Here is a 27,642-nt window from a genome sequence, read left to right as displayed (position 1 = left end):
GGTACATTTTAACATTGTGGCATTTTATTTTGTTGCCTTTTTTGTTACTTTTGCCATTTCAAATTGTAATAAAATCTCTTAGTTTTGCTATGATTAAGTTTGCCCCTTTGGCTTGTCAGATACTTAGAGGGATCTCAGTTGCAGCAACATAAAAACAATGGTATCTCCAGAAACTGAATGATGGAGCTTTGCGGATTAAGCACTTACAATGCTTGTGCTGAAGGACAAATGTCACTTTGAGGGTGGAAAAGTCAAGTGGTAAGACCTGGAGGAAAGCCTGACCTGGCTTATGTTTTCTCTCAGATCTGCGGCAGATGGCAGAGGGGCCGGAAATCCCACTTACTCACATGGGATAGTTCCGGAGAAGCTGGGTGTTGTCGCACAGGAGAGGTCCCGACACTGGTGGGAAGAGGGCCTGGAACAGCTCCTGGAAGGATGAGAAAAAGCGCTGTTCTCGGGATCTGTGACAGAGCGTGGCGGTGGCTGCCAGCCCTGTGCTCCTGCATCGCCGTGAAGCTCCAGGAGGGAGGGCGGAGGTATTAACGTGTGAAATTGCTGCGAGAAGGAAATACTCGCTCACGCAGCTCGCAGTGGTTTTTCGCAGTTGCACTGTCCCACGCGGGGGCCGTGGGGCTGCGGTACAACGCTCCATCGCCGGACACCCACAGGGTGACCGGAGCCTCCCCGTTAGCACCGCCACGGCCGCTTCGGGGGGAGAGCAGAGACTGCCCGTTCCCTGCGGCGAGCCCGGGTGCGCGGGGAAGGGGCGGGCTGCGGGGCCCGGGAGAGCAGCGAGGGGTCCCGGTGGGCGCTGCCCCGCCGCGGCTCCGGGGGGCTCCGCCGGAGGACGGGGAGGAGCCGGGCCGAGGGGGCCCCGGCAGCGCCAGCCCGCGCCGCGCCGCGTCCCCGGCGGCATGGGAGGAGAGCGGAGCGCGGCAGGGAGCCGCCCGCCGGGCCCCGGCATTGGCGGCGGCGCAGCAGCGCTGGCAGCGGCGGCGCCGGGAGCCGCGGCCGCCGAGGGGAGGGGTCCGGCTCCGTGCGGTCGCGGCGGAGCCGGCGCTGCGGCAGCGGCAGCGCGGCGGGGCGGAAGTCCTTTGTTGCAGCCGCGGCGGCAGCGGCAGCAGCAGCAGCGGCGGGAGCGGCGCGGGCACAGCTCCCCGTCGGCGGCCGCCGCCTCTCGCCGAGCCGCGGTAAGCGGGGCCCGGGGGCCGCCGCCGGGACCCGGGGAGGAGGAGGCGGGAGGCGGCCGCAGCTCCGCCGGCGGCGGGAGGTGGGAAGTGCCGAGCGGCGGCGTGGCCCGGCGCGGCCCGCCATAGTGGCGGCGGCGCTGCCAGGTAGGGGCTTTCCAGCCGCGGCCGGTCCCTGGCCGGCAGCCGGAGCGGTGACCTTGCGCCCGGCGGCCGGGCAGGGCACGGCGCGGAGCGGAGCGGCGCCGCGGGGACCGCGCGGGGGCTGAGCGGCGGCGCCGCGGCGGCGGCTCCGGCTCGGGCTCGCTCCTGCCCTCCCTCCTGCCCTCCCTCCTTCTCTCCGGGGGTCGCGGCGGGCGCGCTCCCCCTGCGGGGCGGGGGTCGGGGATGCCGCGCTGGAGAGCGAGAAGCGGCCTAGGGAGGTGCAGGGGCGAGAGGCGGGGAGGGAAGGGAAGGGAAGGGCACCGCGCCGCCCGCGTGGCTCCGGGGCTCGAAGTCGCGGTAAACATCTCGAGTGCCGCTATCGCGCCTGGCCCCGGCCCCCGCCGTGGGTCCGGCCGCTTCTCTTCCTTTTGTCTTCACAAAATAAACGCCCCAAAACTTCGAGTGAGTTGCGGTAGTTTAGCGAAAAACGGAGCGGAGCTGCAGCCCGGAGGGAATGCTCCACCCTGCCAGGCGGGAGACTTGGGTTTCACTCGGGGCTGGCAGTGCGCTGGATCGCCGTGCAGGCGGCTGGAAAGGAAGGGGAATACTTCTGTCACATAAAAAACAAACCCTGTGCCGCTCTGGGAGCGGTGTCTAAAGTCTCGTTCTTCAAAGGACTCCTCTTTTCTGCTCGGATAGAAAGGTAGTTGAAGAGAGTAGAGGAAATGGGACTGAAAACGCTGTGAGTTTGGGACTGGGCTTTTATTCCTCTCTATTTTTCAGGATTTTTTGTGACTCAGTTTCTCAAGTTTACCCCCCGTTTCAGCTGATACAGGAGTGCCGGTTCCTCTTGACACGTAGGCGTTGGTAAACGGGTAGCATGGCTTGGACGCTGCTTAATATTTGGGTGTTTACTGCCAGGTTGTCGCTTGCTTGCATTATTTCCCTCGCACTCGAGTATCGCAAGGTACAGCACGCACTGCAAAACTATCCGGGGTTGCAACAGTGCGGTGTTCCTTAGGCATTTAATTACACTAAACAAACATTCCTTTAATTAAAGGTGTTTGTTTAACATTCCTCATTACAGCTCTTGGAAGAACCCACAGAGCAGCCGTGAGCAGGGGGATGCGGGCTTCTCGTTTTTGCCGAGTTACAAGTTGAGCTTTCATGGCGAGCGGAGGAGAGGCGGGAGAGGCGTTGGGACCATATGGCCGTGGGGAAAACCGGCCAAACGCGAGCGGCTGCAGAGATTTTCCTAGGCAGCAGCAGCAAAACGAGTTGACAAGATTGTGGAGAGATTTTTGGATGACTGGCCAGAAAACCTAAGGAGTAACAAGTAGTATTAGCTGCAGTCTGCTGATGTTTGAGGTCGCAGGGAACCAGCACCCACTGGGGGGGTTGATGCAGGTAATGAAGATGTGGGTTGGTGCTGTGTGGGAAGCTCAGAGAAGTAATAGAAGCCACTTCTTCCTAGTAGCCAGAAAGTTTTGTGTGGAATAAGATCACAGACTTAACAGATGCTTCAGCTCTGCTTGCACAAGTCTTCATCAGGCTCAACCACTGTTGTCACTGGCACAGGAATTAGCAGCGATTACATTGAGAGTGCTCATATTAACCAGGGATTTGGGTTTTTAGATGCTTTCTTACTTGAATGTCAGTGGCTGCTTCTTTCACAGATTTCTGTTCTTGCTGACAGTGGGAAGCCCTGAAAATCCAGGATGGACAAAGCTGCAATAGCTATTTACCTGCTGGATGGAAATAGAATAGCTGCTCAGAACTGAGATAGTGAAAGTTCCCTGACACAAGCCCGGTGTCCTTTCTCTTAGTTGTTACAGCTGGGCCTCTCACTAGAGTTGTTCTGGACCTACACACATGCAGAGTGAGAAGCCATATGTTCATTTTTCAGTCTGGGCAGTGGTTCTCTAGCAGCTGGGTTATTCAGCCCTGCCTTTGCTTGGGAATGGTAAACACCCTCACCCAAAGAGTTCTGCTGCGGACACAGTGTGTGGGCACAGCAGCTGACATAATTTGCATGAGGACCATTTATATCCTCAAATTGGTCTGGTAATTTTTAATTTGTGCACACTGCAAAACTCCAGAATTCAGTGGCTGTTGCTTTTTCTGCCCCATATTAGACCTATTTCATTGGATAGAGACCATAGTAGCCTTATTTTTATTTTAGTGTGCTGAAAGTAAAATGTGAAACATTTGAGACCAGGGAGAGTCAAGAAAATCTGTAGTCTGATCTGTGTGTCACAAGTTACCATGCTTCATTCATGTGCATCCAGCAACTTGTTACACCGAAATGCAACCTGCATTTAGCCAAGGATCCTTTCCTGGAAGGCACCTGGGACTTCATTTGAGGGTCTCAAGACGTGGTTAAACCACCAAGATCCCTCCAGAAGTTGAAAGTTGGTGTAACTTGGAGAGCCGAGATGAACAGGCTCATCTTTCTGCTGCAAAGCATGAATTGGGTGTCACAGTTTTTTCCCCCCCAATAGTTTCTTTTAAACATATCATTACCGTGTTGCCTGACAACTGTAAAGGTGCCAGATGAAAGATAACTGTGACTTTCTAGAGTCAACCTTTGTGGCTAGCAAGTTACTTTAAAGGACTGCATGAGGTCTCTCTAGGACTTCTACTCCCTAGATCTGATCTAAAGTTGTTTGAAGTTGAGATGGGGCTTTAGCACAAACTCAGCTTTCTTATTTTTTTCTGTCAAGCTGTATTCCTTGTCTTTTGAGGAGTGTTCTTATCTAAGACCATGTAATGTATCTTAACTAATTTTCAGTTACCAGCTGAGAAGCATAACTTGCTAAAATTTGATGTCTGTTTCTCATTTGTGGGCATGGATGCTGAATCAGCAGAGAACTGCTGGCTGAGCAGTGGAGAACAGGGCATCCAGGAGCTCTGACAGCTCATGCTGGAGGCTTTGGAGCATCTTCCCCTCCCCTGGTTCAAGTCTAGCCCAAATGCCATGAAAGCTGTTCCTATGTATTGTCCAGGAGCCTGTTTAAAATGAGTTGATTCAGCCATCAGGATGTGTCTGAAGATGAATATCTGCCTCACTGGAATCATCTTCCCAACTGACATGCCTGAAAGGCAGGCGATTGGAAGGGCTGGGAGAGGAGGATAAATTATACCTTTAGTCCTTCACAGCCTGAATAATGGAGCTTAATTACATTTTCCCTGGCAGTACATGGAATTCCCACAGCTGTTTTAATTCATGATCAAGGCTGTGCTTGCAATGCAAACTGATGCGTGCTCGCTGTTGGGGTGGACAGTTGTCACCTGGCCCCAAGTTCTTTGCTGTTTTTTTCAGTGTTTTTTGTGTAAACTGAGGCACCCAGAGCAATCTCTATGGCTTCCTTTTGAGGATATCTAGGTAAAAGGTGTAGCCTATGGACAGCTCTGTGGTCAGTGCAGTAGCAGAACACAAAAACTTCTTGGGTGTTGTGTGGAGAATTTGTACATGTTCTGTAGGATTTTCTGCAGCATGTCAATGCTGTCATTTAGGAATCCAGGCTTTTTGGTAGATCTGACCCACAATGGCAAAATTAGGGGGAAGAGTTCTTGGGAAGCCACACCAGGGTGGGGTATGGAGACAGACAGTGATGGGAGGTTTGCTTTCTGATCCTTGTGTGCTTGTTTTTTGGATAACTGGGCGTTGTTTGCTTGAGGTTTTCCAGCCTCATTTTCTATTAGCACCAAATTCTCCACTCATTTATTACACTTTTGTCCAGCCTGTTCTTGGTTTCCAAAGAAAGGGAGCCAGTAAGTAAGCATGTAAGTGCCATGTTTTTGCCTGCTCAGCAGTGGAAATGCTGGGTTTTGAAAACCACCTACTAATTTTAGGAGCCGAAAGGCTCCTGAATTCTGAACCTTGTGGTATGTCTGTTTTAAAGACAGAGAAGTTAGCAAAAGAACTTCACTACTTCTTTGCTTGAGGACTTTTTAAACTTCTTTTGTTTTAAAACGTCTCAGAAAACTTTTGAGTGTGAGGAAATGATGGCATGGAGCTGTAGTAAATACCTATTTTTTCTTGTTAGCAGACTTAAAAACAACATAATTGGTTAGTGTAGTAGTGCAACTTAACCTTGTCCATGGTCACATCTGAATAGTATCTGAGTGGTGCTTCAAAAGAAAAGTCTGGTGGCAGACAAGTAGCTTGAATCAAAGCTTGGCTGTGTGAAAATAAATGTTTACTAGGAAAATAAAATGCGTATGGAGACTTGGAGTTTGAAAATCAGAGTGAAAATGCCCAAGTCAATGCCTTCAGTTTTCATTTTCATATCGGATGCTTTTCTAGCACATTTTTTCAGAACACCTCTGCATCATTCAGGATTGCTTCCAACGTGGCCTTTGCTGCATTTACCACACAAATCAATCACTGCTGAAGATGGAGTCACTTGGGTTCCTTGTGGACTTGTGAGGTTGGTGCCTCCAGGATTTGGATGCTTCACAAAGTGTGCTAGTCCACTGGGCAAGAGGCTGGTGATTCTCCTCTCTTTGAAAAAGAGGATCAGAAATAATTAGAAGATTTGGACTGACAGACTCACCTGTATGGAGCTTTAATTTTCCAAGATACTCAGTGTTTAATACTCACAGAGGATAGCTCCCACTGGCCTCAGTTGCCACCACTGGTGTTTGCCTGTGTGAATAAATGGGACATCCAAAAAATGCAAGCCAGGCTTATTAAAGACCAAAAGAGAAAGGTTGAAATTACCTGTCCTGGCATTGGCAGCAATGGGATTATGTTCTCCAAGCAGTGGTCATTGCTGTGAAATCCTCCTTTTTGTCCCCCACTTCTCATTCACTTCACATCCTTCTAATGCTTGGCCAAATGAGCACGGATCTTGTCTTGTACTGCTCAGATCCAGGCCTGGACAGATCCAGAGCATGTGCTGAGTAAGGGAAATTTTGGTAAGAGGAATGGAAGAATATACTTTGGTATATACATAATATATGTGTATACCTTGAATTTTCTGTAAAAAGACCTGTTTTCATTCTAATAACTGGAGTTTTTTTCTAAAGCAAACTTCAAAAATAGTTTGCAGTACGGATCCACCCACACGAGTGATAAATGCAGATTGCTGCCATTTTAGCAATTAAAGTAACAAAGTAATGATGAATTACCATTTTCTGAGAGCTTGCTCTGGTTGGGAAGGAGTTTGTCAGCAAGCCTGTTGTGCTTGTTGATGCAAAGGGAAGGCAGGATTGGGAATTTGGGGTGCAGTTCCTGCTCTGAAGGCATGAATGCTGCAATTGTTTTCCACCCATCCCCCAGGAAGAGCCTGTCTGTGGCTTTTACCCCTCCTGCCCTTGGCCCTGCAGCCTGGCTCTTCCCAGGCCTTTGCCCAAATGGCTTCTTCCCTTGTTTAGACCCTCATTGCACCCATTTTTAATTCCCACTGCTGCTTCCTAATCCCAGTGCCATTCTCTTGGCTCAGCACTGTGCTCCCAGCCTGCCCTTTTCTTCTCTCCAGATTTCCAGAGGGTTTCCATCACATCCTCCTCACATTTCCCAATCTCCCTGTGTTTTCCCTACATCCCCTCCTGGCTCTGGCTCTGCCTCAGCCAGAACTGGGCATCTTCTCCATCAGCTGCCACGAGGGAAGCTGACACCCCTTGGCGAGCCATGCTGTCTGTGGAGCAGTCTCCAGGAGGCTTTGCCATCAGCTGGGACATTGTGGAGGTGGCACATAGAATCATGGAATGGTTTGGGTTGGAAGGGATCTTTAAATGCCATCTAGTCCAACCCCCCTGCAGTGAGCAGGGATATCAACGAAATCAGGCTGCTCAGAGCCCAATCCAGCCTGGCCTTGAGTGTTTCCAGGTTTGGGGCATCCATCACCTCTCTGGGCAACCTGTGCCAGTGTCTCAACACCCTCATAATAAAATATTTCTTCCCTCTATCTGAATCAACCCTTCTGTGTAGTTTGAAACCATAGCAGAGCTCTGTGCAAAAGGGGATTTCACTGTGGATGGCTCAGGCAGGCCTTGTTTACTAAGCAGCTGCCAGAAGATGAAATGTTCTCAGCAAGGCTGTAATCTGAAGTTTCAATAACTAACAAAGTCTTAAGTGTGAATAAACTGATAATTTGTATCTTCTCCCCCTGAAGCATGTAGTTTGGCCAAATTCAGGCAGATTTTTATATTGTGACAACATATCTAAGTCATAACGCTTTCTCCCACATAAAGCGTCTCCTCAAAGATTTTGGAAGAGAAACTTTTAATTTCTAAATGAACAAATAATAATCTGCATGCATGAAAGCTTTTTCTTAGCCTCGTTTTTGGAAGCCTTTTGGCTGAGGTTTTCTGTGGAGGAGGGAAAAAAAGTAATCAGTCCAAGATTTCAGAAGGAAAGTTTTGCTGTTGCTGGTTGAAATTTGTCAAAGTTTTAAATAGCCCAACACAGGCTCTTGTGGTGGGAAGTTACATCCAGCAGGTTAATACAGCATCCAGAGGCAGGATGCCAGGACTGTCATTAACATAAATCACCTCATAAACTACTATACCTACTACTAAATGTAGTACTACTGTGGTAGAGACCAAGAACATGTCAAATCCAAAACCTTGCCATCCAGCTCAAGCAGCCTCATGCTCCACCTGTTTTTCCCTGAGGGGTGGCATTGCCAGTGGGTCATTGTTGCACGTCAGGATCCACATGCTAAAAGCTTTGCAGGAGTTCATCTTTCAAAAGGAGAAATATCTTTTCCCATTTTCAGAGAAGAAGACTTGAAAAAGGCCAGTTTGTGTGCTGTCACTCGTTGTTTCCACCATGTGGAAACGACCCCATCTGCAGGTGCCTGCAGATAGTTTGTGACCACCTGTTTTGTACAGGCTTGCTGTTTGTATTGCTGGTTTTCTATTGGAGGGCACAGTGGAGTGTATCTAGTGTAAAAGAACCACAGTTAAATAAAACATTTTGAACTTGCCACTTTGTGAGGATGGGGAAGTTAACATGAGCTGTCCTGAGCCTTTTCTTGTCACGTTGGCAGCTCACACCGAGAGGCCAGTGGTGCCTTAGATGGGATCATCTCATTTTCTTGTTGGTTTTCACCCTTAGAATGTGGAAGTTGAAGTTAATTCCTTATCATTATGCAGCTGCCATTCTTAATACAATTGATTGAGTAACATTTAAGCATCTAATGAATTGCCTCAAATCCAAAACACGTTACCACTTGGAAGAATATGAAGTGCACTTTTATTATTACTTGATGTCAAGAGCTTTGCTGTTCTTCACAGAAACTTCTGAAATCACCCAGTGACACAGACGATAATCAGTTTCTGTTGAAAAGATGTGGAGTTTCTTCAGAGGTTCTCCTACTTTCAAAGCCACTGCCTTGCAAGTTAGTAGAAAAAGAGAAATTAATTCCATGCAATGAGTTACACTTCTGCAGTGGACATCAGTGGGCCAAACCAATTTGAGAATATTATGGCAGTGTGCTAGCCTGGAGTTCTGGGTGTGGAGGGTTGGATAGAGAGGAGAGGAGCAGCTGCCATTCAGATGCTCCTTGTCAGGACAGTTCAACCCAAATCTCAAGGTTCCTGTTGCCAGACAAGATCTTGTGCTGGGGGTGATCCATAGGAACTGCTGTGTGGGTTGGCAGTAGGGAATATTGCTGGGTGGGGTGAGCATGTTCTTTTCTCGAGATCTTGGGAGCCTTTCTGCTGTGGCAGTCCTTTGTGGAATGAAGAACGGGGACTTAATTCTAGGTTTGCTGCTTAACAAGCCAGGCAACGCCTATGACTTGCGAATTCAACGCTAATTGGGGAATTTAATTTCTCTACCCATTTTTCTCCCTAGGAGATGTAAGCTGTTAGGAAAATAAGAAGAAAAATGGAACATTTGTGTGTGTGTTGTGTTTAAATTTTGGGCAGTTGAAAGAGTGGTTGCAAATCAATCCATGCATTTCATTGAGTCATAAAATGCCCTTTAGTATATATTATTTGCTAGCCTGGTCTTTATTTGCACAAACCTCATACAGTTATTTGTACTGTTTGCAATAACCTTTCAAAATGTTAAGAATCCTCATTACTGCTTTATGTTTTTCATTTCAATTAGGGTGTTCTCTATACCCTCTTCTGGTTCCTTACCCCCTCAGCCTGTGCAGTTAGAACAGCTTATGTGTATCAGTAAAGGTTTTCCAAAGTGAGTCGTGATTAGGCGCTGGCCCCACTTGGTGAAGTTTGTCTTTAATCAAACACTCACCTCCTGTATACACTGCATTTCTTCTGGATATTTTTGTTAACATAAACCACGATATTTTATTCCTCTTTTCTCTTGAGGACGAGTTAGTCCTTTCACATAGAGCAACCCTCAGCACTGGCAGACCTTTCTCTCCAGGCTTTGCCGAGGCTTCATTTCACCGTGGCTCCACCTCTGGCTCTCTCAGTTCTCCATTGCTGAGTTTTTCTTTGTCCGGTTTCCCATCTACGTGTTTTGGTTACATTTCAGCGCTCTCAACGAGTGGTTTTGAGAGCAGTTGGAGGCACGGCGTGCACCACTTCCTGCCTCTGCAGTCCCTGTGGCTGTCACGCAGCTCGCCTGGTCACCATCTGCAGCTCTGGGCTCGAACGTGGGACGTGCCACCGCAGCTGGGCTGCCCTCTGCTTCTGAGAAGGCGTTTGAGTTTGCAGTTCCTGGTTTGCAGGACGCCTTGCAGAGAAGGTTGAGATGGTCCCTCAGCTGCCACAAAGAGCAAAATGTGTGGAGTAGCTTGTGTGGGTGCTCTGTTGTCTCTTAATTTACTTTAATGGGGAGGGAAAGACCAGTTTGAGCCTGGCCTGGTTTCCAGTGTGTGTTGCATCATGTGCCCGTTGGACTGACAGGTAAAAAGGCAAGTTGAGACTGAAGAGTGGTTTCTGACAGCCTTGTATAGGTGTTGTCCTGGGGCCATCTTACAGAAGTCTACCCTGTGAAGTTTTTGAAGTTCTGCATTCAGAATTCATATCTGAAAACCTTGGCTGTAGGACTTGGAGATATATCTGCTAATTTATATTCTAGCAGCTCTGATTGACATGTGTGCTGGTTATGTTTATTAGTTTACTAGTCTTGTAAGTCTAGTGGTGAGCACATGGACTTATGGATGCTTTCACTGGCATCAATATTCAGAAGCAGTTACCAGCAGAGATCTCCAGACAGGAAGCTGTGCTGCAGACTGGCAGAATAGGAAGATCTAGAGAGAAAAGAGGTGGCAGTTCCTCCCTACGTTGAAGTAGGCTTTGGGGTTTGTGCTCATGATTTAACAGATACCTTTTTCTTTATGCAGGGCTGTAATCGAAGTACAAGATGGCAAAAACCAGCCATAGCAACTATGTCCTTCAGCAGCTAAACAAGCAAAGAGAGTGGGGCTTTCTGTGCGACTGCTGCATCGCTATCGATGATATTTATTTTCAAGCACATAAAGCAGTCCTTGCTGCCTGCAGCGCCTATTTTAGGATGTTTTTTATGAACCATCAAAACACTACAGCCCAGCTGAATCTAAGCAACATGAAGATTAGCGCTGAATGCTTTGATCTTATTTTACAGTTCATGTATTTAGGAAAAATTATGACAGCCCCTGCCAATTTCGAGCAATTTAAAGTGGCCATGAACTATTTACAGCTATATAATGTGCCTGAGTGTCTAGAAGATATACAGGACACAGACTCATCTAGTTTAAAATGTTCATCTCCTGCTTCTAGCACGCAGACTAATAAAATGATATTTGGTGTGAGAATGTATGAAGACGCACTTGCTAGAAATGGCAGCGAAGCAAACAGGTGGGGCATGGAACCACCAAGTTCAACGGTAAATACATCCCATAACAAAGAGCCTGAGGAAGAAACTTTGCACCTCAACAGCTTCCCCGAGCAACTGTTTGATGTCTGCAAAAAAAGCACCACGTCCAAATTCTCTCACACGAAAGAGCGCGTGTCGCACTCGCGCCGGTTTGGAAGGAGCTTCACCTGCGACAGCTGCGGGTTTAGCTTTAGCTGTGAAAAGCTACTGGATGAGCACGTGTTAACATGCACCAACAGGCATTCCTACCAAAGTGCCAGGTACTACAGTGCTGAGAAAATAGACTTTAGTGAAAAGAACTCTACTTCTAAAATGATCTCCACACAAACAGAAAAATACAAGGGGGACTCGAACCATGCTGCGGACGATTCATCGTCTCCCGTGTCAAACATCACGAGCAGAAAAAGCAGCACTGTTGCCTCCGAGACATCAGGTGAAGAAGGAAGTAGAGCCTCTGAGAGGAAGAGGATTATCATCAAGGTGGAGCCAGAGGACAATCCTACGGATGAGCTGAAGGATTTTAATATTATCAAGGTGGCAGATAAAGACTGCAATGAGTCTTCTGACAATGACGACCTAGACGATGAACAGGAAGAGCCGCTTTACAGATACTACGTCGAGGAGGAGATGAGAGAGAAGAGAAATGCTCGCAAGACTCTAAAGCCTCGCTTATCCATGGATGAGGATGAAAGAAAGTGTTTGAAAAGTCCACGGCACCTTAACAGCAAGGCTTCTTCAGTGCAGGAAGACGTGGAGAATGCTCCCTGTGAACTTTGTGGGCTAACAATCACTGAGGAAGATCTGTCCTCTCATTATTTATCCAAACACATAGAAAATATATGTGCTTGTGGCAAGTGTGGTCAAATACTGGTCAAAGGCAAGCAGCTACAGGAGCATGCACAGACCTGTGGAGAACCCCAGGATCTGACCATGAACGGGATCAGAAATTCTGAGGAGAAAATGGACTTGGAAGAAAACCCCGAGGAGCAGTCAGAAATAAGGGACATGATGTTTGCAGAGATGCTAGAGGACTTCAGGGACGGTCACTTCCAAATGAACAGCCTTCAAAAAAACCAGTTATACAAGCATTCTGCCTGTCCTTTCCGATGCCCTAATTGCGGCCAGCGTTTTGATACAGAAAACCTAGTGGTTGAACATATGTCAAACTGCCTGGAGCAAGATCTGTTCAAGAACTCCATGTTGGAAGAGAACGAGAGGGATCACAGGCGTAAGCATTTCTGCAACCTTTGCGGGAAAGGATTTTATCAGCGTTGCCACTTGCGGGAACACTATACCGTTCATACCAAGGAAAAACAGTTTGTTTGTCAGACATGTGGGAAGCAGTTCTTAAGAGAGCGCCAGTTGCGGCTCCACAATGATATGCACAAAGGCATGGCCAGGTATGTCTGTTCCATTTGTGATCAAGGAAACTTCCGAAAACATGACCATGTACGGCATATGATATCTCACTTATCAGCTGGAGAGACTATATGCCAGGTCTGCTTTCAGATATTCCCAAATAATGAGCAACTGGAGCAGCACAGGGATGTTCATCTGTATACTTGTGGAGTATGTGGAGCAAAATTTAATTTGAGGAAAGATATGAGATCTCACTATAATGCCAAGCATTTGAAAAGAACATAAGCATAAACATACTGTTAAAGCATTAAGTTGGCAGCAGAGAGAACACCAAAGCAAAGCATAAGTATAGTAAAAAAATTTGAAAAGGAAAAAAAATTGAAAATAAGTCTCTTTTTTATTATTTTTTTAAGACCCTCCTAACCATAGGTGTCTATTTAGGCTCATTAAATATAAAGCTTTGAAAAGCATCATGTGTTTAATTATTACATTTTCACTGTTTCCTAATATCAGTTTCTGTTCTTAATTTTATTGTTTTACTACGTAGATATACAAATCATTATTTTTAAACTGTAGATTAAAAGCACAATGTTACCCCTTCACTGACTGCTATTAAACAGTTCTCGGATCCATGTCCATAAGATGAGTGCTTTAATATTTCCATGTGTTGTTTCTTCATGTGAGAATTTTAGATGCCAGCGATTAATGTGCAAGAGCATAATTGTTCGTAATCCCCAAATTAATTTTCGAAATGAAAAAAAAAGCCAAACCAAACCCAAACCAGCCATGCCAAGAAATAATCCTTTGGGCTCTGACTCTGCTGCAGGGGCAGAGCTGGCTGTCCTGGTCCCCTGCTTCTTGGCTTTGTTGGAAGCTGCTTCCCAGGGGTGAGAGCACATAGGCTCAGTTAACCCTTGCAGGCTCGGGCTGCTGTGCACAAGGGGGAAGGGAATTAATGACTCTTGGGATAACCAATTGGGTTCCAGCACAGTGGTTGTTTTCCAGATGGGAAGTCCTAGCAGAGCTGTTCAACTGATGTTGGCCTTTCTTTCACTGTCTGTACCTCTGTGGGCATATTTAACCTGCTTATCCTAACATACAAGGGAGGAGTGGCCGTGGTGGGTTGCTAGGAATGCAGTATGGCCATGTGCACTGAACACTGCATTTTCAGCGTAGCTGTGAACTGTGTCTTGCTGCTTGTGTTGGAAAGTTAAAAGCAGGGTGAGTGTGGAGATAGTCCCATTGCTTGGGACCTTAAGGTTTTTTTGCTTCTTGTTTTCATGATACTTTATGAATGTTCTGTTTTTCAACAAGAATATAACAAGAAAAGACTGCAGAGTTTGCTTAATAAATGTAAAGATATTTTATGCCTTTTAAGATTTCTTTCTCATTCTAGCAGAGCCCTAATCTGTGCAGCTTGTCTCTTAATTTAATTGAATTTAAAAATCCTACTAAGTACCAGCTGACACCAATTCAGTGAGGCACTTTGGCCTTTGAGAGAGCAACTGGCTTTGACTTTTAGGCACCAGCTGTCTAAACGTTTGTTAAGTGTGTGATTTGTGATGGGGTGGAGGAAAGGATCCCAATATGTAATTGTGGAGAAAACAATTAAAAAATAAAACCTAGTTGTACTTTCTCCCAGCAGATGTCACTTTATCAAAGAGGGTGGTAATGCTATTTCCCGCTGAGCTATGGAGGGAGGAAGGTAATTTAGATCAGCAATTAAGGCAGTTGGATTAGATGATCATTGCAGGTCCCTTCCAGCTGAAATGTTCTATCACCTCATGTGCCAGTGGTGGGGTTGAGAATAGGAGCCAAGAGCTGATGGTCTAGTCCAGGGCTTTCATGTGCTTGTTTCTGTCAGAGTTGAGTTTCATTCCTCATTTCTTGGGGATTATGAAGGGTATCAAGTTTTAATTTTAGACTATTCAGAGGAGTGAATCTACAATTCAGAATCTCCACTTCTACTGTTAAAAGTAGTGTGAGTTGCCTTGCATTTATTCAGTTTCAAACGTGCATTAGGGTTTCTCTTGGTTGGCAGACGTGTGCATTTCTGCAGTGATGGAGAAGGCTCCCCCACCAGCCCTTGGTGCTGAGCCAGCAGCTGCTCTGAGGCACCAGCTGCTTTGGGCACAGTTTAGGGGCTTTTAGTGTTTTGCTTTAACTGCTCAATCCTTTGTTTTCTTGTACGACGCTGAAGTCAACCAAGCCCTCAACAGCACTGGAGCCAATAGAGCAAATGCACGAATACGTGAATATTCCAGTGCTCCAGAGCTGGGGGCTTCATACACTGCACACAGTGATTCTCTGACATGCAGTTATCCCTCACAGTATCAGCTGGATTGGGAAAAGCAGTCAAGGGAAGTGAAGGAGAACTGGAGAGCGCTGGGGGAGCTGGCAGGAGGGTCTGGTGGCAGTGGAGGAGTGGAAATACTGAGTGGGAGAAGAGATCCTGAACGGGAGGGAGTGGCAAAGGCAGGCAGGCAGGATTAGAGCTGTGCAGTGGGAAGCAAATCCCAAAGGTGGCATGGAGGGGGTGGCTGGAGGAGTGGATAAAATGTCCCGGCTGTGAGAGCAGAGTGAGGATGACTCAGCTTGGCTGGGGAGCTGTGGGCCTGAGCCATGAGCTCACAAACCAGCGCCGGTCGCGTACCAAGCACGGCCGGCCCCGCTGCCCAGCGCTGCGGGGACACGGCACGGCCCAGATTAAAGACCTTGCTGAAAGGCAGGAGGTGACCTCTGCCATGTAAGGGATCACTCCTGAATTCAGTGAAGGGCTAAGGGTGATTTATAGAGCCTCCTGCTCAGGATCAGGAGCCCTTGTGTAGAGTTTATTGGTCTGAACTTGACCCAAAAATGTTTCTTAAAAAATGTGACTTCCTAGTGCAAGTAAACCTGTCAACTACAGAAGTTAAATGGAGAAATTGGGAATGATGGTATTTACGTGTACTATCTAACTTTATAAACACCCTGAATACCTCTGTTTTTCAATTATAAGCTGTGTTGTTGTAGTAGCCTTTCAAAGTAAAGTTTGTTAAATATTTCCAACTGAACTTGAATTGATGTTTTTTCCTGTTCTAGGGAAACAAAACCCAGTGCCTTGGAGTTCACATGTATGAAAGTCCATGCTAAGGCTCACAAAGAGCATGAATTGCACTGCAGGGAAGCTTCAAAATGGATCTACTTACATGTAGGCAGAAAAAATCAGAATGACTGAAGTAGCCTGAGAAGTGATCAAGGGGCGTATAGGAGAACATAAACAAGTCAGCCTGGCTTGCAATGAGATGGGTATTTAAATAGATGAGTATTTGAGATGAAATGTAAAAGCGTGCAGGGGAACAGCATGGCACTGTTAGAGAAAAGGCCTGGAGTGACATGACAGGAGGAATTTGGCTGCTGTGAAAGGGGAGAAGGTCTGGGTGCTGAGGCAGCCTGGGGCTGGCTACTCCTGAATGTTCTCCCCAGAATGGGACAGCATCTGCAGGAGAGTGAAATGATGGTGTTTCAGTGCTTCTACCATACAAAAATGATTTAATGTGGAGACAGAACAAAAACAGACATGAAAAAAAATCAACAGCAGTTATCCTAGAAGTTTTGCAGTTACTTGAAAGATCGTGAAGGGGAAGCAAAAAATATTTTATTTAAGAGTTCTTTTCCTCTCATTTGAGCTTTTCTGTTGCCATAACATTGTTCCTTTCTGTCTCCTTAGTGAATATTAGCATGTAAAAACACTTAAGGATCTTTAAAACTGAAGGTGTAAGCATTGCAGAAGGCGTAGACAGAAAGAAAAAGATTTGCTGGATGCCATAAGTTATATTTTAAAGTGATTTGCTATTCTTATTTTTGGAGGACCTCTCTGTGTTCTGTTGTTTTTCCCATTTTGGGAGTGCTATGGGCTGCAATCCTAAGAATTTTTAAGTGGCCAGCCTAGCTCTTAGCTTTCAAGATTTACTGAAAGTTAAAAAGAGGGAATTCATGAAGACCTGGTATGAGCTTTAAAATATCACAAAAGCTCTTGAGCTTCTTTTTCAGTTTCAGAGGAGATGTTTAAAATGTTAATATATATATATACTTGTAAATGTTTCCTGCTGACTTGTTAGTTCAAAGAGTATTTACATTTGTGTATAATGATATTTGTAGCCAAGAGGTCTGTGGAGAAATCTTGATTATTGAAATCATGGAATTCTAAGAATTTATGCTTTAATTAGGGGATTTCTCTATGTAATACTTTCAGTTGGTGTAAAACATATAATTCAGCATATTTTTTATTCAAAGCTGTAGACAGAAAATATATTGCCCTGGAGAATGTATTAAAAATACATTGTTATAAAAGTGAATAGTTTGACTACACGATTGTATTTGAATACTCTAGTGCTAAACCATCGAGTCTCAGAGCTATTGTTGAGGACATGAATTTGCTCCTGGAGGCTGTGCCACCTTGAGCCCTGGCAGCCCTTTACTTCTCTCCATTAGTTTCAGGTCTCCTGTCCCCTGTGTGCCACCCTCTCCATTGTCAAAGAGCAGTACCTATGGAGCTGCACAATGCTCTGACTCAAACAACAGGCTTTTTTTCTATTCCCTGTGGGGCTGCTTTTTGGCTGGATCAGTTCCCTGCTGTGATTCCCTCTCCATCTCTGTGTCAGATCTTGTGCAAGCACAATAGAAGGGGTGGCACAAGAGGAGGAGTGAGTGGCTGTGAGGGGGCTCCTCTGCTGAAATGAGTTGTACCAGAACTCAGAGCATGTCCCGAATTTAACTCGGTCTCTGTCTCCCCCCAGCATCCTCGGGGAAGCTGAACTCTTACATTCATCTCCTGTTTCCTGATAAGGAAAAAGGCAGCCCAACCTCTTACAAATGAGACACATCTCTGCTATCTGCCCTCTTCGTGAGAACTGGAAACCTTCCTGCATTCAGCTCATCCCACAAATATGCTCTGGAGCTTTCTTGGTGTTTCTTGAAGCAGACTGGGTAGTGCTCTGCACCACTGGGTTTGTGTGGTTGGCCTGGCCCAGGGCCAGGAATGAGCTGGGCCCCTTGTCTGGCCAAACCCCAGGAATGGCTCCCACCTTCCTCTGGCCTTCCTGCCCTCCAGCTGTGGGCCCAGATGCAGCTGTGGAGCTCCTGTTGCCCTGTGCCCCTCGCTGCTTTTCTCAGTAAGGGGAGACAGTTGTCTCATTTTGGTCTAATGCTGAAAGCTCAGGGTAATTCTCTGTGTGAGTTAAACTGATGCTGGCAGTATCTGTTACTATCCCTTCTTACTGTGCTTCTGACTTTTAAGTGCTTCTCAATCTCAGAGGGTTAAAAATCAAATCTTCTGACTTCCCTAATTCTCAGCTGGTTTGATGCTTGTCGCAGACTTAAAGACCTACAAGATGAAACATGACTAATTTGACTTTATAAAGTCTGCTGAAAGCTAGAAATTAGGAACATGTTTTCAAAAGCTGACATTTCTGTAGTTCTGAGCTATAAACCAGTTTTCTGTATTTTCTTCCAACTTCCAAAAACTACTAAAATACTGCTGTGCGGTGTATTCTTGAGACATGTGAGTAGGCTGAGATTTTGTAGGGGAAAGATGCCAAAAATCAGGACACATTTTATAAATTAAGTGTCTTTTGCTACTTTTACAGTCACTTCCACAGTTCTGGAATTAATTCTGATTTTATTTTTTTAATGCAGAAAGACAAATCTTAATTTGTAACAGGGCAGTAGAGCTCATGACTCAGGAATCACTTCATCATGACTATAAATATTCAGCCCTGAAACAAACAGCCCATGTTCCTTTTCATGTACTTGAATGGCCAGTGCCAGCTTCATAGCAGAAATGCTATCAGATATTTTTTTGGGTTATTTTTACCCTCAATATCTTCAAGGGTGGGGTTTTTTTTATTAATTTAAGACATAAGAAAACAACGTCGTGCATTGTGCTTTTAGAGAAATGGTTTTGAGTAATTCACGCAGATTCCCTCTGTAAGAGTGGTTGGAAATAGATTTCTAAAGTTTCTTATTAATATATTAAAGGGAACATAACAGAACTGTGAGATGAGAAATTCTCAGATGGTCCAGGGCCAGGTTTGACTGTCTCTTTTGTGTAGCCAGCGTGGCACACCTCACCCCAGCAACCTTGAGGTTCAGACGTGGTCAGGATCTTTGATTCTCTTGCAAGAAAATGAAAAACTTTAATCCTTTCCTGTGCCTTCTGGCATACTAAAAACCATAGTAAATCTTCCTGCAGCTACAACCACAAAAACAATGCTGCATGTAGAATTTCCGGTGGGAGGAAAAAAAAAAGAAATGGTTCAAGAACTTCCCTCTCTGACAAAGGTCTGCTGCATTTATTGTTTTCACTCAAACTCATGTGTGATTTGCATCAATGAGATTTTGGGGTGTACTTTTTTTGTTTGCTAATAAGACGTGACTTCAGATAAATCTGTCTTGTAGTTCTGTAGACATCCCCAGACTCCTGACAGGGAATGAGTGCATCTCTTATAGGCCTCTAAATCCTGGAAGCTGTGTAGTTTGTAGGAAATCCACTGGAAATCAGGACTGTTGTAAATCTTTAGTTTCTCAATTTGTCTGTCAGGCAAAGTGCCACCAGTGTCAGCAATTGCCAAGGTCTCTGCAGCAGCTGTGTTGCCAACACAAAGATGCAAAAATCTTTCCCCCTCTCTTTTCCCCCATCTCCCCTGATGACAAGGTTGCTATTTTAGAAATGCATCCTTTCAGCTCTTTTATTTGCCTTCTGGTTTTTGAAAAGGAAGATTTGCTTTCTTCCTGTTTTAAAGCAATGATTAGGGCTAAGAAGTTGCTTTCTTTAATAGCTCTCACATGTTTAGTTGAACCTACACAACTCAGTAATACCTGTTCTCTCCTTTTTAGGTAACCATCCCACTACATTGCGGGTGGTCACCAGAGGGACTTCTGCTTCTGACTCCCCAGAAAAGGAAAGGGAAAAATAACATTGTCCTTCTCTCCATGGCAAAAGCCCCAAAGACCATGAAAGTTTGTGGAAATGCAGATAAGCTGGCTAAAAATAGAGTTTGCTGAATACCATAAATTGCTTTTGGTTTTGGCAGCAGATACACCAGACTTCTGGTGTCGGTTACGCTCCTCTTACACAAGGCGTTGTTAGGGCTTTTATTTAGGATGCTAAAGATGGTGCCCTGCTTTCTTCCCTGCCTGTGGGTTTCCTACTGGTACCTACTGGTAGAGTCCCAGCTTCCAAATTACTGAGGTTCTGGTTTCTAGCCATTGGTTATTGAATTACTTAGAATAAATCAGAAACATTTTAAGAGACAAAATTTAAAGTATCCCTCCTTTGGGAAAAGGATAGATACAGTAATATTTTAGGAGGAAGAAATACAGGACAGGATCTCTTGGAACTGATGAAGAAATTGTCTTAGTATGCCCCACAGCCCAGGAGAGAGCTCAGATGTCTGAGCTACATTGTTATCAGGTGAATTAAATAGAAGTTGTGTACACTTACATATGCTGTAAAATATGACACTTAATGCTCTGCATGCCTGGAAGTCTGAGGGTTAGCCCCACCTAGTCTGCTTTCAGATGGATTGTGTTTCACTTAGATTTTACTGGCCATTGCTGACACAGTCAGTTCTGCCAGAAAAGACAGAGGTCCTGATGTACAGTAACTTAAAAACTGGAAAATAATTCAGTCAAGACACAAAAGATTTTACAGTAATTGTCACAGTTCTTTCAGCTTTAGTTTGTTGTGCTAAGAGTTAAATAGTTCAAAGGCAGTTTCCTTTGGAGAATGTTTATTTGATCAAGTTCAGTGTGGCTTAGACCCCAAATAGAAATACCAACTTCAAACAGAGCCCTGCTATGAGAGAAGGAATGAATAGTCTGTGGCCTCTCAGACCTCACAAGCTATGTTGGTTTGTTACACAGAGTCAAAACAAAGATGTCCCTTAGAACACATATACATTAACTCAGTGTATTTCACACACCACATCTTTTATCTCACATCTACTTCTCTCCCTGGTCCTTTGGGCAGTGACAAGGCCACTGAGATCCTGAATGAGCTACAGTCTCCTCAGTGAAAAGCATATATGGTGTGATTGGACCATCCAAGGTACTTAGATTGTTAGAGAGCGTTAGGGGAGCTACTGCTCCTGTTTACTAAGACTGAAGTACTACATCTTTTGGATTTTGGAATAGTGCTTATCTTTGCTTCTTGGTTCCCTTTACATTGCAGGAAGCAGGGTGAGGAAGAACCCAGTGGGTGCTTCTCTTAGATGGAGCCTGGAAGATCTTGTTGGCTGAGGCATGTTGTTGTTTTGTTTCTTCAGGTCCTTAGCTGGCTGAATCTTCAGATTTCTAATAAATGCACTAAGCCTTGAAAAAGCATTATTAATGCATGATGAGATACACCAAGTTCAGCCACTGAACATAAGAGTGAAACCCATGCAGATGCTGTTAGCGCAGGAACCTGGTATCGAGCCAAATCTGGAGAGCCATCTTTGATCTGTCTCCAGATCCTCCTTTTATTTGTAAACATCCAGCTAATCACAGACTTCCTCTGACTTTGATGAAGTGGAAGGAGCCGCATCCTCTGTGAGCGCTGGGAAGGGCTGGGATTCTGCAGCGGCTCAGGATGCGGGATGGCGGCTCCAGCGCCATCTCGTGGCTCGCTGGGACCCGCCTGTCCGTGTTCCCAGGGCTGGAATGCTCCGGTCTGCTGGGAGAGGGGAAGCAGATCCTGCCTCGGCTGTGCATCCCCAGTCAGTTCTGTCCTTAGGGCAGCTGCGCGATGTTAGTCTGCGAGGAGGGCACAAGGTTTTATCTCTGATCTCCCTTCCTGTGGGCTGCAGGCTCCCGGCAGTGCCGCCGGCTCCGAGTGTGCTACACCCCACCCCACCACAGCTGGCACTGATTAGCAGTGTTTCTGCTGTCTCATCGGAAAAATGTGATTTAATATGCACAGGCAGCCCACCTTCCTGCACTCACAGGTGGCCCCACACAGCACAGCCCACGTATTTCAGAGAGGTGGTGGAATGAAGCTCAGCTCTGTGTGTGAGTTGTCCATGATTTGGAAATGACAGAGATTTTGGACTGCAGAGTGCAGGGTGACGCTAATGAACAGCAATGGCAAACACTGATGTCAGCTGGGGAAAAGCAGTGCTCACATGTATACTGTAGTTAGAGCATCTACTTTCCCTCCTTTGTTAGTTTACAAAAAAAACCCAAAAAAGTACTTTCTGACTTCTGAGCTAGTCGTGTAAGAGTTACTTTGCAATAACAGCACTGGTCCAGTGAATTCCCCTCCAAGATTTTAAGACTGTGGTAGGCAGACATATGGCCTTGCTGCCAGAACCAGCAGTACTTTGAAGGTAGCAGTTTGCCCAAGATGTGTTTCCCCTGTTCACATTGCCCTCATGGCACAAAACAAAAGCCTTTTGTCCCAGCTGGCCTTTTTGCCCACCTTAAGCATGTGACATGGCACAGAGGGCAGATGAAATCCCAGACAAGCCTGGGCCTGGCACATGCAGTGAGTGAGGGCCTGGCCATGGTGCACACTGAGGTGTGGAGCATCACTCGAGGCTTTCCTCTCCCAGGTGTGCCAGGAAATTCAGCCCTGAGCTGGCCTCGAGGATGCTTTGGCAGGTAAGTGATGCAAAGAGCTGCTGAACCTGGCTTCATGTGCAGCCTCTGCAGTGTACACACAAGCACTTGGGCCAGGGCTGCCACAGTCTCATAGAAACACCAAGTGTGAGTTATCCAGAAGTGGCACAATCATAAACTGTGTACAGTGTGATTCACATATCCAGAGGAAGAAGTCAGTGTACAAAATAAAAAACCCCAATACCCCTAAGGATTGTCCTCAAAAGTTACAACCATGAATTTCCAGTTTCTTGATTGTTCCTCTCTGACACAAAGCTGCTCAGATTTGTCATGAACTAGTGTGGTTGAAAGAGACTTCCAGAAATCATAAATATTTATAAAATTTATCTGCATTTAACCTAAAATAAGAATTTGGGGGGTATGTGGGGATGTGTGTGTTGAGTAAATACATAACAGCTACCTCTGAATTAGGCAAGATAAAAAAAACACAATCAAAAATACAGTCAAATAAGAAGCAGTAAGAAGTATTCCAGAGTGGGGGGTGTTCCAAGCTATGAGTGGCTGAGGGGAAATAATACTTGTGCAATTTTTTGAGCATCCACTAAGCCAAACCATAAACCACTGCTGGAAAGGAACACATACAGTATGAAAACTTACTTCTGGGAGGTTTGGGAAGTGAAGTTTTTCTTCAGCAAATCTGTAGCTGTTTTGAAAACAGAAGGCAAAGGAAAAAGCAGCAAAAGTTTCTGAAACAAGATGACAACATTGTTTCAGGTCATTTTCTGGTGGGGTAGGGGTTGAAGGAAATGTATGGCTTCTTAAAAGAGTTCCAGACTGTGGTTGGTGCTCTGAATAGAACTGAAGGATGGGTATTTAGAGCAAAACCACACATGGTGAGGTGGGAGGGACCACATCATGCTAGCAAATACAGTACTGCAGTGCGGGCTTCTGACTTTTAATATTTTTCTTGCATTTCTTTTCTGCATGGCAGTAGTGAAATAGGGACTTCTAAGCTTCTGAACAACTGAGAGAACCAGATTTGGAGAAGACATGAGGAAGAACTGGTCGGCAAAAGATTTGATAAAAACTCAGAACCTCGTGTGCCAGATCTGAATTGGCACCACCTTTGCTTTTTTGACATAACTGCAGCAGTCGCAAAAGGCACCAAACAGTCAAATTAGAACATGCAGTAAAAGCTGTTTTGGACTCTTCTATGTATCATAAATCTTATTTCTTTGTGACTATTACTTACAGATGTAAGAAACAAATTCAAAGTCTTTCATGGAGCAGACAGCCAAAAGAGGCAGATGCCCAGGTGTTAAGGGCTGCACTGAAATGAATTTGCAAAATTTCTATCCACATGCTGGAGTGCTCCTTTTATGAAATATGGCTTCTTAGATTTGCTGTCAAAAACTGTGTAGATTTTTTAGTTCAAACATTACAAGTGTATACTCATGCACAATGCTAAACTATCAAGTGTTAAAAAAGAAAAAAAAAAAGAGTAAGAGGTGAAAAAAAATCTTAAAAACTGAGGACAGAGGGTCCCAGAGAAAGGACAGGATGGTGAGAGAGATCCAGCTGACATGATTTCCCCTGCTGCCATCATCATCATTTGCAAGCTGAAGAGGACCTTCCATGGAGCACAGTGCTTGTATGTGCAGAGTAAAGAAATGGTGCTCTGGTCTTTTAAAAAGAATGGTGAAAACTTTTTACCAACAAGGAGATGAGTAAATGTAAAATAATCTTCACAGGGCACAGGGTGCACCTTGTTCTGGAGCTAAGCCTTGCAAAAGCTGGCTCGAAGAAGAGAATCAGATGCTCATGTTCAGATTTGAACATTTTAGGAATAGTAATGTTTCCAGCTAAATTAATGGGGGAGGGAAAAACCTTAACTAAAAAAGCAATAAGGCAGTAAGTGTTCCAAATTAAGAAGCATGAATTATAAAAATATCAATTTCTTTTGCTTCCCTCAGACAACAGTGGATCAAATTAAGACATGTAAGCAGACTAAACATGCTGATTATATTCTGCTGTAGTTACATATTTTACTAATTCTACTCATGATTATAAAAGGATGTTTCATTGTTCACTATAACTGTTATCTCAAGAAGAGTCTGTCTATAATTTTATTTATAATTGGCATCATTTTCATTACTGTTGTTACCAAGTATGTACAATATTGTCTGTATTGCAGCTTGTATAGGGCATGTGTCTGTGCTTGCTTTACTCTTTTTGAGTTTATAAAGTTACTATACAAATGCAAGAAAAGATGTTCAGATATCTTTGAATGTGGTTCCTTCATCTAATTACATAGCCCCCATTGTTTCAGCATATAGATGTTGAAAGTATCAGCTCTATTAACACATAACCCCTCAAACATTGATGCAGGTATTTGAAAAGCCTCCAGTGCAGCACTGGGATGCTGACACTTCAGTCCCAGTGGCTGTATGGAGTAAAGGGAGGATGGTGAATATCTGGGCAAAGCTGGATACCACTGGGGACTATGCAGGGAGAAGGCACAAGATACCTAAGAGCAAATGGGATGTGCTTTCTATAGAAAACATGAAGGACCTTAAGGGCAGGACCACCACAAAGCAGAGGAGAGAAGGGAATACATTTATAGCATCGCCTTCAACAGTATGCAAAGTGTAGGACATCTAGAACAGGCTGTGACTGTTCTGTAACTTAGCTATTACTTGCAGTCTATGTAGAGAATCAGTAAAGACATTCCAGGTTAGTTATCATCATCTTTAAAGCTTATTCTGTGCTTTGCAACAGTATCTTTAATAAAATACTCTTACAAATCTGCTTATTATTCTGATTTAATTCCATCTTATACCTGAGTTGATAACAGTCCTGGCAACAGGGTGAAGGTGCCACCTGCTTCATCGGCTCCTGCGTGTTTCCCATTCACCTGCTAATGACAAGAGGGAAAACAGAGATGAATAATTACCAAATAATCACAGAAATGAGAAAACAAGAGGAATTCATATCATGCTACCATTCAATTATTATAAAAATTGTTCACACTAAGCATATCAGTAAAACTGAGAGATTAATCACATACTGATCTCTGAGTAAGAAGTATTGGTCTTTGCCTGTGTTTAACTACACCATTTATCTTGTTTAAAACTTAGCATAATTTTCCAACTTTACAGTTACTTTCAATAACTGCAGTATATTGTTTAACCCCATCACAGCAGTTCTAGATAAAATTCTCTGTTTTCATTTATTTACCCCCTGGACCATATAGAGTATCCTTTTAATATCTTCAAACAAGACCAAGCAGAGTTCAGGGACATTAACAGATAAGATTAGAATTCAGAATAATCCTGGCAAGGTGCAGATGGGATCTGAAAAGATATTATTTAATAGGAACAAGTGCAAGCTGGAACCATGCAAGTAAAGGAATAACTGCTTAATTTCAAAGAATCCTAGAATGGTTTGGGTTGGAAGGGACCTTAAGGACCATCTTGTTCCAGTGTCCTGCCATGGGCAGGGACACCTTTCATCAGACCAGGTTGTTCAGAGCCCCATCCAACCTGAACACTCCCAGGGATGGGGCAGCCACAGCTGCTCTGGGCAACCTGTGCTAGGGCCTCACTCATCCTCACAGTAAAGGATTTCTTCCTTATATCTAAACTAAATTTACTCTTTGAATTTTAATTGAAAAAAAAAATCGATGCATTATTTTGGATCATATTCTGAGAATTAATCTGCAACATCATGATGTTGCAAATAAAGGTAAAAACTGAAATGTAGAAACTGGAGTATCATCTGTTTCTTCAGAACCACCAAAGCAAGAGCTGGTAACACCTCCAGTTTTGAGCATAGCACTTGAAAGCTAAAATACAAGGTGCATGCACAGAATCCAGGAGAAAGCAGTGAATGGCTGGAAACCAAGAAGACTTTGCTTCTGAGTACAGGCTGAGTAATTTTAAGTTATTTTACAGAAGAGATGGTGGAGGGAAAACACAATGATTTTCATATAAAAATCTGGTTGCAAAGAAAAATGGCACAACTGTTTCTCATATCCAAAGTTAATATGAATAAAAATAATTGCCTTAAATTACAAGAAAGGAAATCTTGGTTAAACACAAAATGAGACTAAATGACCTGTTGAGGTAATTTCTGATCTGATTCTGTGATTGCTGGAAAATGTTTTGCTTTAAAGTCACTTGCTTAGGACTCAGTAGAGCTGGTAGTGGCTGCAAGAAAAGGAGGCTGCAGTTAAAGGAATAAAGAACTCAGTGCCTAAAATGCACAGCACACCAGTTTATCTAGTTAGCACTAGTGATACTAACTTCAGCTTTTAATCATGCCTTAGCAAACTGGCAGAAGTCTATGTAAATAAATGTGCTTAAAAACCACTTAATTATAAAATAATTATTCCTTGAAGCATCAAGCATTAGTTTAATCAGTGTTGACAACTTCCATGATTTTATTGAGTCTAATCAATCTGAGGCTGCCTGATTTCAGTTATAAGATGGTGTAATGAGCTATTTTGTTTATTTTAAAAAAATTAGACCTGCAAATTACATGGAAAATCCTAAAAGTGCGATCTGAACATATGGTAAAAATGAAAAAGCCAGAAGGTAAATAAAGCCACTAGGTTTATAATTTTAGGAGATCTGACTCACGAGTTTTGAACTCCTGCTTTGGCAGTATGAAATTACAGTGCCCTGTATTCTGCTGTTCTGACTATTTCCATAGTACTGATCATGCATTTGTGTAATTTGCCAAAAAACATGTTATACAAATTTGCAGAACTTTATTTGTTAGTCACAAAAACAAAGGAGCACTTATATAAGTAAGAGGATGTCTTGTGGCTGCCCTTTAAATTAACAAGGAGCAGCTGTGCACAAAACCTGGAGGTATATAAATACAAAGTAAGTTACATAGATCCCCCACATACACTATGATTTTTAAAACAACACCTTGTTAGAAGAATCTTGTCATTTTATATGCTGGTAGTTCTTGTCTGAATTCCAAGTACCAGACTTACATTCACAAAAAAAAAAAAAAACCAAGATGAAGAATTTTAGTGGTGAAAAGGTATTGTGACAAAGTATTACTAGATCTTTGAATAGCAGTTGCTTAGACTTCTCTGAACATCTGATTGCTGTATTATGAAATAATCCATTCTCACTGATACAATCTGATCTATGCAATTTTGGGGATAGTTTTACAAGGGAAATGAGTATTAGGGAAATGGATACCAGAATTTAAGATCTAAGATCTTCTGACTGCCAAACCTGAAAAAATCATTCATTGCATTTCAACTTTATCTTAATGATCCAAGTGGCTGATGTCTGATTGAACTGTAACTTGGGTTCAGTCCTATTTTTATACTCCTTTGCCTTATGAAACACGTGGGGAAAAAAAATCTTCCTTTTACCATGATAAAGATAAGGGTTGAGTTCTCAGTTCTGCTCCAGATACTGAGCTCTTGCTTCACTGAAGAAATCTAAATATCATCTTCATTTCTGGCTGGGTGGTGTAATGGAGAATAGCCTACAGCATATTACATAACACTGCTAAACAGGAAACATGGGTGCATAATCAATCCTAAACACAAATAAATGG

At 44.2% G+C, this 27,642-nt stretch overlaps 1 protein-coding gene across 4 annotated transcripts; it reads left to right on the top strand.

The window, feature by feature from the left end:
* Positions 1–378: 378 nt before the first annotated feature.
* Positions 379–25,722, top strand: ZBTB1 (zinc finger and BTB domain containing 1). 4 transcript variants are annotated; one of them, XM_054286687.1, is made up of 3 exons: positions 380–536; positions 10,607–12,518; positions 23,048–25,722. In XM_054286687.1, exons 2-3 carry the CDS (start codon positions 10,627–10,629, stop codon positions 23,082–23,084), a joined length of 1,929 nt encoding a protein of 642 aa, XP_054142662.1. In that variant the 5' UTR covers positions 380–536; positions 10,607–10,626; the 3' UTR covers positions 23,085–25,722. The 4 variants fall into 4 exon arrangements, with proteins under 4 accessions (XP_054142659.1, XP_054142662.1, XP_054142661.1 ...); XM_054286684.1 differs by lacking the exon at positions 23,048–25,722 and having other exon boundaries at positions 379–536; positions 10,607–16,630; XM_054286686.1 differs by lacking the exons at positions 380–536; positions 23,048–25,722 and adding an exon at positions 682–751 and having other exon boundaries at positions 10,607–16,630.
* The last annotated feature ends 1,920 nt before the right edge of the window (positions 25,723–27,642 follow it).

Source organism: Melozone crissalis, unplaced genomic scaffold (assembly GCF_028551555.1).
Source record: "Melozone crissalis strain CALT ecotype California unplaced genomic scaffold, PUWL_Pcris_2 ptg000056l_1, whole genome shotgun sequence".
In the NCBI taxonomy this organism is placed as follows: domain Eukaryota; kingdom Metazoa; phylum Chordata; class Aves; order Passeriformes; family Passerellidae; genus Melozone; species Melozone crissalis.
This window is presented reverse-complemented; position numbering and strand designations above follow the sequence as displayed.

What these genes read in the sequence shown, in the direction of transcription:
- ZBTB1 (XM_054286684.1), top strand. Translation starts at nt 10,627, where the DNA reads ATGGCAAAAACCAGCCATAGCAACTATGTCCTTCAGCAGCTAAACAAG.